General features: G+C 48.3%; 1 protein-coding gene across 4 annotated transcripts in view; it reads left to right on the plus strand.

Moving 5' to 3' along the window:
- The first annotated feature begins 1,149 nt into the window (after positions 1 to 1,149).
- plxna4 (plexin A4) overlaps positions 1,150 to 14,333 on the plus strand; it is a 701,383-nt gene continuing 688,199 nt past the window's right edge. For 2 of the 4 annotated variants that reach the window (XM_041202718.1, XM_041202721.1), the window contains exons 1-2: positions 4,491 to 4,731; positions 11,382 to 12,703. In XM_041202718.1, coding sequence (XP_041058652.1) covers positions 11,522 to 12,703 — 1,182 coding nt within the window. In that variant the 5' untranslated portion in view covers positions 4,491 to 4,731; positions 11,382 to 11,521. Of the gene's footprint in view, positions 1,221 to 2,751; positions 2,863 to 4,490; positions 4,732 to 11,381; positions 12,704 to 14,333 lie in introns of those variants that run through there. The other 2 variants (XM_041202720.1, XM_041202719.1) reach the window with 2 other exon arrangements.

The following is a 14,333-nucleotide window of genomic DNA, read 5'->3' on the forward strand; positions in this document are numbered from 1 at the left end:
GTGTAAGGGAGGCAGAACCCGCTGTGTAGGAGCACAGCACTGAATCGCCCCAACTCACCCCGAGTCTTGTAGCTCCTCAAAAAAGGACTGTGTTCATCTTTTGTTGCATCCAACTGTGTCTCGAAGTGGCACCAATATAGCGTTCGCACATATTGGAGAAGTTAGGTTGTGGTTTACGCAAAAAAGAAACCACACTCGCAAATAAGGAATTTAGCTCAAATTGAAGATAGTTGAAGGGGATTTATTTTTTGCAAGAAAAGGGCAGGACTCCTTCAAAGACCCAGCACAGGCACTATGGGCCGAGTGGCCTTCTACTGTCCTGTATCAGTCTGTGCTTCTATTACAGCTTAACTTCCCAGAAAACTGAAAGTTAATTTTTAGACCTTGAAAATCTCATTATTTACTCTTTAAAAATACATAGTGATTATAATGTGAGGAACGGATGAGGGAGTGGCCAAGAACTTTTTTTATATATATAAACCGAGGAATTCGGCAATCTTAATCCCAGAGTCTTTCCCTCTTTCCCCTTGTTCAAAGGTTGCTGGAATTGCAAGGAATTTGATTTGGGAATGCCAGGCACGGGATCATTAATAATTGTAGATACTACTTCTGATATTCACAGTTGTATGTATCTACTGTGAAATAGAATTGGAAATAGCAAAATTAACACAATAACTGGTGGCAACTGTACGTCACTGTAGTGTAATAGCGGTACCGGACTGTGTAAAACTGGACCGTTACTCACTTCCTCGTTACGCCTTGGCAATGGTTAAATGCAAATGGGCTCCACACTTGTACACTCGGCTTTACATATTCAAGACAAAGTTGGCGTCTGCATTTTTTTTCCCATTCTTCGGGGCACCAGTGTGATCCTGCGACAGGAACCCAGAGGAATCTTTTCGCTCTGTCCCCGTCCCTGTCCCTCTAAATGTGAAGCGGCCGCCGCCGCCGCCGCCGCTGCTGCTGGTTCACCGATCGGAAAGGCTGAAGAGCAGGGGGAAGAGAGAGGGGCAGAAGAGAGGGAAACGGGGCTTGAAGGAGGGAAGAGCTACCTGGCAAGAGACGATCAGGAATCCTTGACTATACTCATTCCAACCCCCCCCCCCCCAACCGCCTTTACCCCCCCCCCCCCCCCTCAAAATGCACTGAAGTGTACGAGTGTTTTAATGGCACTGCCGAGCGAAGCACCGGGATCATAGAGGGAGCAATAGGAGCTGATGGTATTCTACCTTCGCTTATTCTCGTCATTTCGGTCTGCTTTAAGTAGATGAAGATCAAAAAAGGTTTCTCTATATGCTTTTTGTTTGGGGGGGTGGGTGGGAAGCGGCGGTGGTGTGCAGGAGATATTCCTGAAGTGTTGCCCATGCAGGAATCAGTTGCTATACCTCTCTCTGTCTTTGCAGTGTGTGTGTGTGTGTGTGTATGTGTGTCAATGCGGCGGTGTACTGATGCAAACCAGGCGGCAACCGGGGTAAGTGAACCGTTGCAGGCCGGTAAGGAGGGAGTACGACTGCACCAGTAGTGTCAGTTTCAAGCTCATGTGAAATACTAATATTAACAACGCCCCCCCCCCACCCCCAACCCCCACCCCCATTTAAAAAAAAACTAGCACTGAAATGTAACGCTGTCGGATTCACCAAGACTTTGGCAATCTAGACGGGTCGACCTGTTTTATTGTGGATAGCTGGTAAGGTGTATTTTGCATCACCCCCACCGCCACCCCCACCATGAAAAAATCTTGCTGTTCCAGTGGTAGTCGATCTGAGGACAGAGATTCTGTGAAGCGTCTGTTGCCAGTACCTTGCTGCAGGTGGCAATGTAGATTCGGTGTGTTTTAACCTCTCTGCCTCATCCATAAACCCACTCTCAGCTTCCCACTCAAGGGGAGTCTTTCCTGTTTATTAACTGTCACTACTTCCCGGGATATTTCTGTCCCGCGGGGTTTTTTTTTAAAAAAAAAAAGAATGAAATTGGCAGGAGCCGCGACGCAATGTTATCAGTGTGATATGTGTCGGTGTGTGTGTGTGTGTGTTTATAGATGTGTCTCTCGTGCATGACTACACCAGTATCCCTGAATATATAGTCCGCGAGTATTGTGGCTGTGTAGACATGAGTGCAGTATACGTGTCTGTATATCTCCGTGTACCTGTTTTATCTCGCTGTGTTCCTTGCTGTCTGCCAGACGTGGGATTTCCGTCTTGGTTACAGGGTCAAGCGCCGTACGGCCCCTCTCCTGCTACCCAGAAAAGGGAGATAGTTCTCCGCAGCGTCCTAAAGCCCGCCGATTTCTTTTTTATATATAGGGAACCATAATTTAGGAGATAAAATGGGGAGTGGAAGACTTCGTTCCCCCACAGAACGAAACCGAATGTCCCGATGAGCAAGTCTGGAAACGTATAAGGGGCAGGGACCTTATGCGAAAAACGGAACAGTACATTGTAGGTGTTCATGTTTCCTTCCTGGGCTATATTCCTCGCTGATTCAATCAGTTTACAGCCTGAACTCTTAAACCCAGGTGAAGGCGGAGTTGTTCCCTTTCCCATCGACCTGTATATTCACTCAACTGTCATACACGCTGTCCGCAGCTAGCGACACTCTTGTGTCGGTCGGCTATTGGTGTCCCTGTTCAATCAGTGAACGATCGGACTTAATGGTACAGCCCGGCTGGTGACTTCCCAATGCAGCTTTAATTCATTCGAACGGGTGCAGCACTTGGACTGTGGTACGCGCTACCCAGTCCCTGGCCACACTCTTCGCGATGTTATTTGTTGTTGTCAGTCACATGGTGACTGTAAACAAGGTGGGAAGCGGGTGAAACGACATGTAAAGGGAAAGGTGCATTGGATCACGCGAGTAAGACAGGTAAGTGTATTGTGTTGTTAAATGGGAAAAGGGCAGTGAGGATGGGCTTGTGAAAGTCTTAATCAGTAAAGAAGGAACCCTCGCTATCAATAATGTGAAGAACAGTGGATTCATTTAAGGGTGAAGGGGAGAGAAGGAGCAATGCCCTACCAATTATTGGCGCAATGTGTCCATGAGTAGATTTAATTTAGTGATGGCCATTGATATGTATATATGTGTGTGTATGTGCGTATGTATAAGAGAGAGAAATGATCAGGTAGATCAGTGATTTCCTGGTCATTCAGAAGGAGTGGGCATTAGCAGACCCTCTTCTTTCCTCATTAAAGCACTTTCACCTGGAGTAATTTCATCCTCTTCAGTTTCCTGGCGATAAAGGTTAATGTTTCATCGCCGACTGTAGGAAACCTGTAACAGTTTTACATATAGTGGATTACTTTGGAATTGCAGTGCTTTTTTACACCAAGTAACAGAAACTCTAACTCGTTTCTGGGAGATGACAGTATGGACAGCACCCTCTTTATTCACGTGGTCTCTTCATGACAGCAGTAAAATAAACCAATTTCTTTATTTGGCCAACCGCAGCGGAGCGAGAGGAAAAATGCCGATAAACAAGTCCCGGTAATGAAATTAAAGGCCAATTTTCCACATTAATGTGATTAGGACGATTAATGATAATGAGGGAAATATATACTCCAGTCCTATCTTAGTTTAATAGATCATTAGCTTTGCAACTTTAATTGGCTTTTAATAACATTTTCGGATAAGGAGGGCAGATTTCGCTTTATGTACCTCAGTGAGCTCTCAGGTTGACTGAAGCGGTTCTGTTCATTGGGCCCTTTACATAGGGGCTCGTTCCATATTCGGATGGAAACAATCACTTCACCGCTGGCTACAGGAGTGGAGGGCCGAGGAGTAGATGGCAACTTTAGCGTCTAATTTCCTATGTGTTTTTAGTATGTTCTTCTGAAGGAGGAAGTACTTTTAATGAAGTGTTTCCACTGATGACACTTGGGCAACCCAGTGTCTCTTTAAGTGTTGATGACTGGAAGCAGCAGCCAGTTGCCGAAGGGGCTGATAATCGGTGTAATCAGTTTGGGTGGGCGGCACACAGATATACTGCGTGTGTGAGAATGAGAGGGAGGGTGATCACAGCCGCGGAGCCTTTGTGATTGGGGGGGTCTTCCTACACAATTGACGCTTGTGGTCTTGTTGGATGATCCTACAGTTCCTCAGTGCAGTGTGAGGAAGTGGCGTTAACCTTTCAGTATCAACCCTAACCCCGGCCACGATCCCAGATTGGCTGTATGGGGCTGTGAAGTGGCCAGCCTCCCTTTACTTAAACTATAACCTCCGACAAAGTCCGACGTGGCTGGGAGGTCTAGAGACGTTTACCGATGATGGATTGTGAATGGCATGGCTCGTTTTAGCATTTTGAAATGGCACTGAATCGCAGTGCGTCGGGTATGAGAATTCTACCATTTTGTACTTAAGATTTAGACATAGAAGGGATGAGTATAATTTCATTACGTCGCCTGCTTTGCCAACTAAAAATTCATTCAGGTTTTGGAATGAATGACATATTGGATCGGCGCTAGGACCCAGAAGCGTTCTTTTCCCAGCCCTGCCGCAGCACGAAGCAGTCTCCCAGTCGGTGTGCTTTCTCTGAAAATTGAACTTGTTACATTTGGATGTGGCCGCAGAAATGCTCCGCGTTGGCCAGGGTACCAGTGAATGGCGGCGCTGACAGACTCTGGGTTTCCCCCAATCCCCCATCGTGGGAGTCCTGCGTGAGTACAGTCGGCGCTGCCGGATCACTCAGCAGCAGCAGCAGTAGTAGCAGCAGCAGCAGCAGCACTTTAAGCAGATTTGGTGAGTTCCAAGTCCCCTTAATCTTCCCTGCGCCGAGTGTGCCTTCTGCTGGGTCTTAGTGTCCTGGCACCAGGATGCGCGAAACCGGAGGCGGGTTTAATTTTCTGGCAATTCCATGATAAAAACGGCGAAATTTGAAACAAACCAGTTTTTAGACCGTCTGCCCAAAGTCCAGAGTTCCCATTTGAAGTTGCCAAACGTGCAGTTGTGTAAACGCTTGCAAAATAAATGCTTCACCCAATTGAAGTAATTTTTTTATTATTATTCAGTGGGGTTTGGTCAAAACTTTCACTGGTTTTGGAACCGTTCCTCTAATTGGCAGGTAACTGAAGGTGGCTAGGCTGCTGACAGCAAGTTAAAACTACTTCAGCTGCGATGGCTGGAGCCAGGATTCGAACCCTTTTTAAAAGGTGCTGTTAGTCGCGGGCCTCATTATTTAAGAGGTGCGGCGGTTTTGATGCTTGATGTCCACAACTAAACAATATACATCGCCGACATTAGTCACTGCCCGGAAGGACCTGTGTCCTGATACCTGGAGTTCTTTCCCCCGCCATCTCGCTTCCTCCTTTTAAGTCTGCCTCCTTGACCAGTCCTTTGGTCACCTGAAGTAACATCGCCTGTGGCTCCTTGTCATATGCTGTTTGATGACACTCCTGCGAAGCCCTGCGACACGAAAGGCGCTATCTCAATATAAGTTGACACATTTAAAATCGAGGCGATGTGTCATTGTAATTCTCCCATACTATAAGTTGTAGACCGCAATTGTAATAACATTTAAGGAGCGTGCTATTGATCTAGATTTGATCTAAACTGGAATTTCACTGAGAGATGGAGAAAGAAACTGGTCCGTTTTGAATCTTCCCTTCCTCATGCAATTGATCCTGGCGTTCACGGTCTGCAAAAAAAAAAGCAAAATGCTTGTACTATCATCTCCTTAATGTGCAGGTTACTTTTTATTTTTGAAATTTATTTTCCGAGTGGTGACTTTTATATACAACAGGAAAGAAGAAAATCTTTCGTGAATAAGAGACAGACAAATGGAACCGTTTGCGTGGCTTTTTGACAGTACTCCTTTAATGTCCAGATCCTCACTAAAATTTGTCACAACTCTTGGCTCTTGTTTCAAAAATGATTTTAATTGATTTAAGAAAGCCGGAGAAAGTGCTTGGATTGATTTAGAATGGGAAGATGAGTAACTAACATCCAATTTGTTTAATTACTTAATCGGCAATTAAAGTACCTCCAACTCAATTAGTTGAAATTCCAATTATAAGCAACTCTTTCCTCGTGAGATAAAGAGCCGACAGCACCAATAGAGAGACAAAAACAAAAAAACTGCGGATGCTGGACATCCAAAACAAAAACAGAATTACCTGGAAAAACTCAGCAGGTCTGGCAGCATCGGCGGAGAAGAAAAGAGTTGACGTTTCGAGTCCTCATGACCCTAGTTCTGTCGAAGGGTCATGAGGACTCGAAACGTCAACTCTTTTCTTCTCCGCCGATGCTGCCAGACCTGCTGAGTTTTTCCAGGTAATTCTGTTTTTGTTTCCAATAGAGAGACAGCCAGTCTATAGAAGCAAAGTCTAAAAAAGTCTGTCTCCCCACCCCACCAACTTAAACCAGCTTATATTTTGCCTCTTTTCTATTTTTCCTTTGTTCTGAAGAAGAGTCATTCGGGCTCGAAACGTTAACTGTGTTCCCTTCCGCAGATGCTGTCAGACCTGCTGAGCTTTTCCAGATATTTTTGTTTTTGCTTTGGATTTCCAGCATCCGCAGTTTTTTGCTTTTATCTATAGAAGCAAAATACTGCCGATGCTGCAAATCTGAAATAAAAACAGTAAATGCTGGGGGCAAAACTCAACAGATCTGACAACATCTATGGAGAGAGAGAAAGAGTTCACGTTTCGAGTCCGTATATGACATGACTCTTAAGAGACATAACCAGTAACTGGTGATCCTTCAGGGGGTGGAGAGTTCATTATTGTTGCTTTTATGTGTCTTAGTGTGGTACGACCCAAGGTATATGGTAATATTTAGTCAGTAATTAACCGTCCACAAAAGCGCGTCTCCATTAGAGAGGTAATTAGTTATAAATAGCTTGAGGGATAACCCCCCCCCCCAACTAAAGTGGATAGAGCGGATTCATGGGTGCATACGCAATGCTGTGCACAACTGTGTATTTGCTCTATATTGGACAGAGCTTGGCAAGGGGACTTGGCTGAAGCGCCGAGAGGTGTTTGGGTCAGTTGAGGTACTGGGTTTTGGGTAGGACGGAGGGTATTGGCAGGTTGCGGGGCGCGCCGGTGCGTCGATGGCGAGTGCTGTGCTCTGGTCGCCTGTGTGCTGATGGCGGGACAGCTGTGTCGGGAAGTGAATCGAAGTGGGCTTTACCAAATTTTATCCTGCAATGTTGTTTTATTTTTAAATTTGGATCTCTATTAGCCACTGGGTGTGACAGGGATCTTGGCAGAAACTCCCAACCAAGCTAACCGAATCACGGGTGATGCGAGCTGGTTGTGGCGGGATGTTCCAACTTGGGTTTAAAGAGACTCTTACCCACCTCAGTCATCGATATTTTTCAAGTATGACTCTTAATTTTAATGGGAACTGCCCATTTAAAGAACTACGATGACTGGAGTCTCTGAAACGCCTTACTGCCGACTTGCTTCACCTCGCGGTAAAACCCATCGCGGATTATAGGAAGCCCTCCTTTAAATAAAAACAGAAAATGCAGGAAAAAAAAACCCAGCAGGTCGGGCAGCAGGCGTGGAGAGAAACAGTGTTAATGTTGGGAGTCCATATGACTCTCTTCAGAGCTAGAGTAGAAATGTAATGGATTTTACACTGTGGAAAGAGGGGGTGGAGCAAAATAGGTCAGCCATAGGTGGGAGCTCGGGAGAGACTGACAAAGATGTCATAGACACAAGACCAAGGGAGTGTGAATAGTGGGTGGTGTTAAAGACTAAAGAAGGTGCTGATAGCGGCATAAAGGTAAGATGGCAGAATGTGTTAATAGCAGAACAAGGGTCAGCACTCTGTGAAAGAACAACATAGAAACAAGTGACCAATGGCCCTGTGGGGGTTGAGGAGATAAAGGATAGAAAGAGAAATAAGTAGAAATACCTTCTCTTCCCCCCCCCCCAAAGGAAGCCCTCTTTTCCCCATTATGTAGTTTTTTGGCAAGGAGGTGACAGTTCGTTCCTGAAGATATGAAGATATGTCTTTTGTCCAATAGGTTTTTGTTGGTTAATATTGAGAAACAGCCAGTTCTAAACTCGGTAGAAGTGCTGAATGTCTAAAGATATTCGGATTGATTCAGTTGAAGGACAAGTCCCAATTTAACAGCACAAATGGAGGCTGCATCTTGCGTTTATAATTACTCCTCCCAATGAGAGTGACCAGCTCTCCGCTAAATTCCGGTGCGAGAGGGGGAACGAGTTTTGATATAAATCGAAGCAAGTTCTCAGGTCAAAATGCGAAGGGAGAGTGAAATGGAGGGAAAAGCCGGCAATATACAGCAGGTCGGGTAGGAGCGGTGAGGAGGTGAATCAAGTGATCCTAAGACGCTGACTGACCTGTGTATTTCTGTTTTTTTTTATCTCGGAGTTTCAGGGTCGGCAATATTTTCCTTCCGTAAGGAGTATGACAAAGATCAAAGGGGCAGCGCAGCAATGGTTTCTTTTCCCAGAGAGATGTTGATAAAGGGCCACAAATATCTTCGATAGTTCGATCTCAGAGTGGTGGCGATGGTGTGATCAACAAAACGGTCACTAAAGAGTCTTTTCTGGCTGACGGGGTGGGTGGAGGAATTTTATGACGTTTGGTTTCAGGCCTCCCCTTATCGATGGCGGGGGGAAGAGGGCGGGGGGGTGGGGGGAGCAGACATTGTGGGTCAGATCTATTCCTACTTTGCCTTCCTGAACTTCAGACAAACGGAACAGACAGGAGGCAGGAGTTAGCCTCCGACTGGCTGACGGCCCTCCCTGGGCGGGAGGTGGACTTGGCCAGTCACTGTGACGCTGTAGATACCGAGCCCCTGGTCCAAGTGTATTCTTTCATCCAAAGGATCAGCGCGGCTCCCAACAATCTGTCAGCGCAGCCCAGAGTGTTCGAGAAGCTCAAGTGACCTTCAGATGCTGCCGCTTGAAACAGGCTCAAAAGTCCAGAGGGGCTTGGATACCTCCAACTGGAATCCAGTTTTCCAAGCACCTGAAATGTCAGTCTCTGTCCATCGAATCGAAACACTCAACAATACAGAAATAGGCATTGCCAAGGCTTTCATGAAACGATATAATTAACGCCACTTTAAATCTGAAATGAAATATCGCGCGTCCCCCTGAGAAGTTATGGGTTCGGTTCATTCAGATAATGAAAAGTTTTTTTTTATGTTGGACGGTTGCGCAGTAAAATCCTCTTCACCTCGACTTCAGGGAGCGAGCTTGGCTTATCCAACCACCCTGTAGGAAGAAGGGGGTGGCCAAGGGGTGGGGTGTGGGTGGGGTAGTTTAGGAGAAGGGGCTGAGGCTGGGGTGGTCTGGGGTTGGGGGGGGAGGGAGTGCCCCTCACTTTGGGCCAAGTTAAAGAGGGAGTACTCGTCTAGGATCCTGCTGGCAGTTAGCATAGCTTCAGCAGTTCTCTGTCACTGACTTCGGGGAGTGACCCCATGCACCGCGAATCATCCTCGCACGGGAGCGGGGCTCCGATGAGAGCGGCTGTCGGTGAAATATTCAACGCTGTGCTTTCTCGCCACTCTCCCCGGGAACCAGTTGTTCCCGATTTAGCCCCGGGACCCGATCCGCAGCGGATAGGGCAGAAGGCGCTGTTGTTTGAAATGGGATTAGAAAGGGGTTTGTCTCCCCGGGAAGATAGAGGCGGTAACTGGTCTTAAGTGTGAGTGGGGACACTTTGAGAGAGTCGCGCCTCTTAATCATGAAACAAGACAGTGAATCTGAGCAGCAACGATATACAGCAGTGAGATTATATTCCCAGCATTTTTGTGTTATCAATTAAATTGAGGTGTTTTCAGATTACATTTGCTACATCAAAGTTTCCTGTGCTTTTATATAAAGGTCCTCTAGATCGAAGTAATTCTTAATAGCCTCTCTGTGGTAAACGGTGTCATTTTAGTTTATTGAAGTTCTGATTGCAAATATTGAACTGCAACATTGATACATCGCTCTATCAATTGGGAGTGACGGATTGTTTGATTAAACCCTGAATTGAACCGCTAAACTGTTGCATGACCCTTTTAAAAACTAGGAGGCTCTGTTGGGAGCCGAGCCCGATATTCTGATTGGTATTACGGGCGACCAATGAGCGCTGGGATCGGTGTTAAATCCCCGCCCCCTAATGACGCGATGAGCAAATCGGAGCTCGGTGTGGGCGGTGAGCTAAGCCCAGCGACCGAGTTCTTAAAGCAAACACTCCGCAGGAGTGACATTGAGGAAGGGTGTGGAGCAGAGTCTGTCACTTACAGGTGTTGTGCAGAAGGACACGGCACTCCAGGTTGGCCCTGATCCAGGCAGATTTCAGGCGGTTACTTGGCTTTTTTTTTCTTAAAAAAAAGATCTTTTTAAATGGGTTAAGATCTAAATAAGCACCTGAGTTTGAACACACTGTCCTAATTAGCATTCAGTGTTTATTAATTTTACAGTTTACTCCGGTATGGTTTCAACATGGGTTTGAAGAATAAGCAAGGCCCCTAAACGAGATTTTCTATTTAATGTGTGAAGCGCCGTGTAATGAATTGCTGACATTTTAATTCATTCACTGTTCGAGCTGACACAGGGGGGGCTCTCTGGCTCTCTGCTCTTGGACAGCTGCCCGTTGATGTTAGGCTGCCAGGCTCCTCATTCTCACCTGTGGAGTGAAGCAGCAGTTAGAAGCGGACAAGAAGACTTGGTCGAAAGGAATGACGTAGGAGTGAATTAACATATCGGAGTGGGTGGGGGGGGGGGGTGGTGGGAGGTGGAGGTAACAGTAGATGGGCAGGGAGGGAGGCACAGGCTGGAGGGAAGGGCAGGGAGGGAGGCACAGGCTGGAGGGAGGGCAGGGAGGGAGACACAGGCTGGAGGGGAGGGCAGGGAGGGAGACACAGGCTGGAGGGAGGGCAGGGAGGGAGACACAGGCTGGAGGGAGGGCAGGGAGGGAGGCACAGGCTGGAGGGAAGGGCAGGGAGGGAGACACAGGCTGGAGGGGAGGGCAGGGAGGGAGACACAGGCTGGAGGGAAGGGCAGGGAGGGAGACACAGGCTGGAGGGAAGGGCAGGGAGGGAGACACAGGCTGGAGGGAAGGGCAGGGAGGGAGGCACAGGCTGGAGGGAAGGGCAGGGAGGGAGACACAGGCTGGAGGGGAGGGCAGGGAGGGAGGCACAGGCTGGAGGGGAGGGCAGGGAGGGAGACACAGGCTGGAGGGAAGGGCAGGGAGGGAGGCACAGGCTGGAGGGAAGGGCAGGGAGGGAGACACAGGCTGGAGGGGAGGGCAGGGAGGGAGGCACAGGCTGGAGGGAAGGGCAGGGAGGGAGCTAAGGAACCTCCTCTCGGCCCCCGAATCAGCCCAGCTGGCTGGGCAATCAGTGTGGGACTTTGTCTAAGAATCAACTTGGATATTCACTGTCTCTCTCTATCTCTCTCTCTCTTGTTTCCTTTCAGGTTTACGATGCTAAGGATCGGATGTGTGGACGTGGGTCCATTTTAGGCGAATTAATTGGGATTTAAAAAGAGAGAGCAGCCGGCCATAATCAAGACCAACAACTGGCACCCACCCCCACCCCCCAAAAAAAAACAAAACAATGGCGACAATCAGGTGGAACCGGAGTTGTCTCATCTTCCATTTTCTCCTGTTCTCCTCCTCCTCCTCCTCCTCCTCCTCCGGACGGGTGCTGATTAACCAGGAGTATAACACTTTTAAATCTGACAACCCAGACTGGGTCTTCAACCACTTGGTGGTGGACCAGAGGACGGGCAGCGTGTACCTGGGGGCGGTGAACAGGATCTACAAGCTATCCAGCGACCTGCAGCCCCTGGTCACCCACCAGACTGGGCCGGACGAGGACAACCCGGACTGTTACCCTCCCCGCATGGTGCAGCCCTGCAATGAGCCGCTGAGGCTGACCGACAATGTCAACAAGATGCTGCTGATCGACCAGGGGGAGCGGCGCCTGATCGCCTGCGGCAGCCTGTACCAGGGGATCTGCAAGCTGCTGCGGCTGGACGACCTCTTCAAGCTGGGCGAGCCCTTCCACAAGAAGGAGCACTACCTGTCCAGGGTCAACGACAGCGGCTCCGTCTTCGGGGTCATCGTCTCGGACCAGGGCTCGGACGCGAAGCTCTTCGTGGCCACGGCGGTGGACGGGAAGCCGGAATATTTCCCCACCATCTCCAGCCGCCTGCTCGCCAGCAACCCCGAGGCGGACGAGATGTTCTCTTTTGTCTTCCAGGACGAGTTCCTGGCCTCCCTCATCAAGATCCCGTCCGACACCTTCACGGTCATCCCCGACTTTGACATTTACTACATCTACGGCTTCAGCAGCTCGGCTTTCGTCTACTTCCTCACCCTGCAGCCCGAGCTGGTCAACGCTGGACCCGGCTCCAGCCGCCAGCAGGTTTACACCTCCAAACTGGTCCGCCTGTGCCAGGCTGACACCACCTTCAACTCCTACGTGGAGATGCCTATCGGCTGCGTCAAAGAAGGCGTGGAGTACCGCTTGCTGCAAGCCGCTCACCTGTCCAAAGCCGGCCCGGTCCTGGCCAGGTCCCTGGGGATCCACCCTGACCAGGACGACGTGCTGTTCGCCGTCTTCTCCAAGGGGCAGAAGAGGCGCAGCAAAGCCCCCGACGAATCCGTCCTCTGCATGTTCGTGCTGAGCTCCATCAACGAGCGCATCAAGGACCGGCTGCAGTCCTGCTACAGAGGAGAGGGCTTCCTGGACCTCGCCTGGCTTAAAGTGAAGGACATCCCGTGTGTTCCCGCGGTAAGGCTCTGGGTGTTTTGCAGAGTGTGCTCCCAGCTCCACTGACCGGCTGTTTCACATGAAGATACATCACCTACTCCGTGCAGGAAAAGGTGTCAAGTGTGTGTGTGTGTGTGTGTGTGTCTGTGCGCGGATATTCAGTGTGGTGTGTGTAGTCAGAGCGTGGTGTATATTGTGCAGACGCTGAGTAGGTTTCAAACTCTTCCCTTTACGAATCACCTGTAAATATTCAGATCATTCCAGGAATCCCTTGTATTCGCAGAAGCCACTCGGAACAGAGGTGTATATTAAATGAGTACACCAGTGTACAGTAACAGTGAAATACACTTCAAATCAACAAGTGGAGAAAAGTTTAGAGATCTGATCAGCCTGTGTGCACTCCCTCTTGAACCAAGTGCAGATTAGGTTCCAGGGACCCAGTTTGGATTTAAACTAAGAATCAGAGTTATTCCCTTTGGGTTTGGGAGTGATGGATAAATATCTGTAATTACAATCGCTGGAATACATTATTTAGTGGCTTTTAGCATGTGTTTTGCCTTTGCTAAACCAGTGATAAACTGGGAAATGGTAAATGCCAATATAAACTGCACGGTGCTGCAGGGCTTTGGAACTCCGAGTGAATAGGCAAACTGCAATACCTTAAATTGCACATCAGGAAACTGCAAATGTTTGTGTCAACTTCGCTTGTGGTTTAACCTTGCAGAATGGGTCAAAATCCTGGAACTCCTTGGTGACAGCACTGTGGGCGTGCCTATACCACATGGATGACAGCGGTTCCAGAAGGCAGCTTACCACCACCTTTTCGATGGCAATTACGGATAGGCAACAAATGCTGGCCTAGCCAGCAATACCCACATGCCTTGAGGCTTTATACAGATGAAGGGAAACTACTTCACTCAGAGGGTGGTGAACCTGTGGAATTCTCTACCACAGACGGCTATGGAGGCCAGGTCACTGAATATATTTAAGGAGGAAATCGATAGATTTCTAGACTCTAAAGGTGTCAAGGGGTATGGGGAGAGAGTGGGAATATGGCGTTGAGTTAGAGGATCAGCCATAATGATATTGAATGGTGGAGCAGGTTCGAAGTGTCAAATGACCTACTCCTATTTTCTATGTTTCCATGTAAGAATGTGGGGTTATAGTGAACAGGGTTGATCATTGTGAAACTATCTGATGTCTTATTCAGTAGGTTACAGATTCAGACTGTTCAGTACATCGGTGGTTCAGCTTGGACTGAATGACAGTTCATCTGGAAGTTGCCACTCAGCAACCCCCTCCCCCTCAGCCAGGAGTCTCAGCTCATTGTTACATTGGAGTTGTTGCATAATATGGATTAATTATGGTTGGGTCACAAAGAATAGCAGGAAACACACCATACCCCAATGCCCTGTGACCCTCGCACATGGGAGATCAATTATACAAGCGTGGCAGGCTTCCACAACAAGTACTCCAAACATTTCCAAGAAAGATGAGGGGTCTTGTTGGCAAACAGCCTGTTGGTGCAGTATCTGTTCTTCTCCACCTTGTCATGGAGAGTTAAAGCATGGGCTTCTCATTGTGTGCTCAGATTTTGTCAAGTTCCTGATGCCAGCAGTTGCATTGTAAGTGGTGCCAAGCGTGTGACTTG

The sequence above is a fragment of the Carcharodon carcharias genome, chromosome 13, assembly GCF_017639515.1.
Source record: "Carcharodon carcharias isolate sCarCar2 chromosome 13, sCarCar2.pri, whole genome shotgun sequence".
Taxonomy (NCBI): domain Eukaryota; kingdom Metazoa; phylum Chordata; class Chondrichthyes; order Lamniformes; family Lamnidae; genus Carcharodon; species Carcharodon carcharias.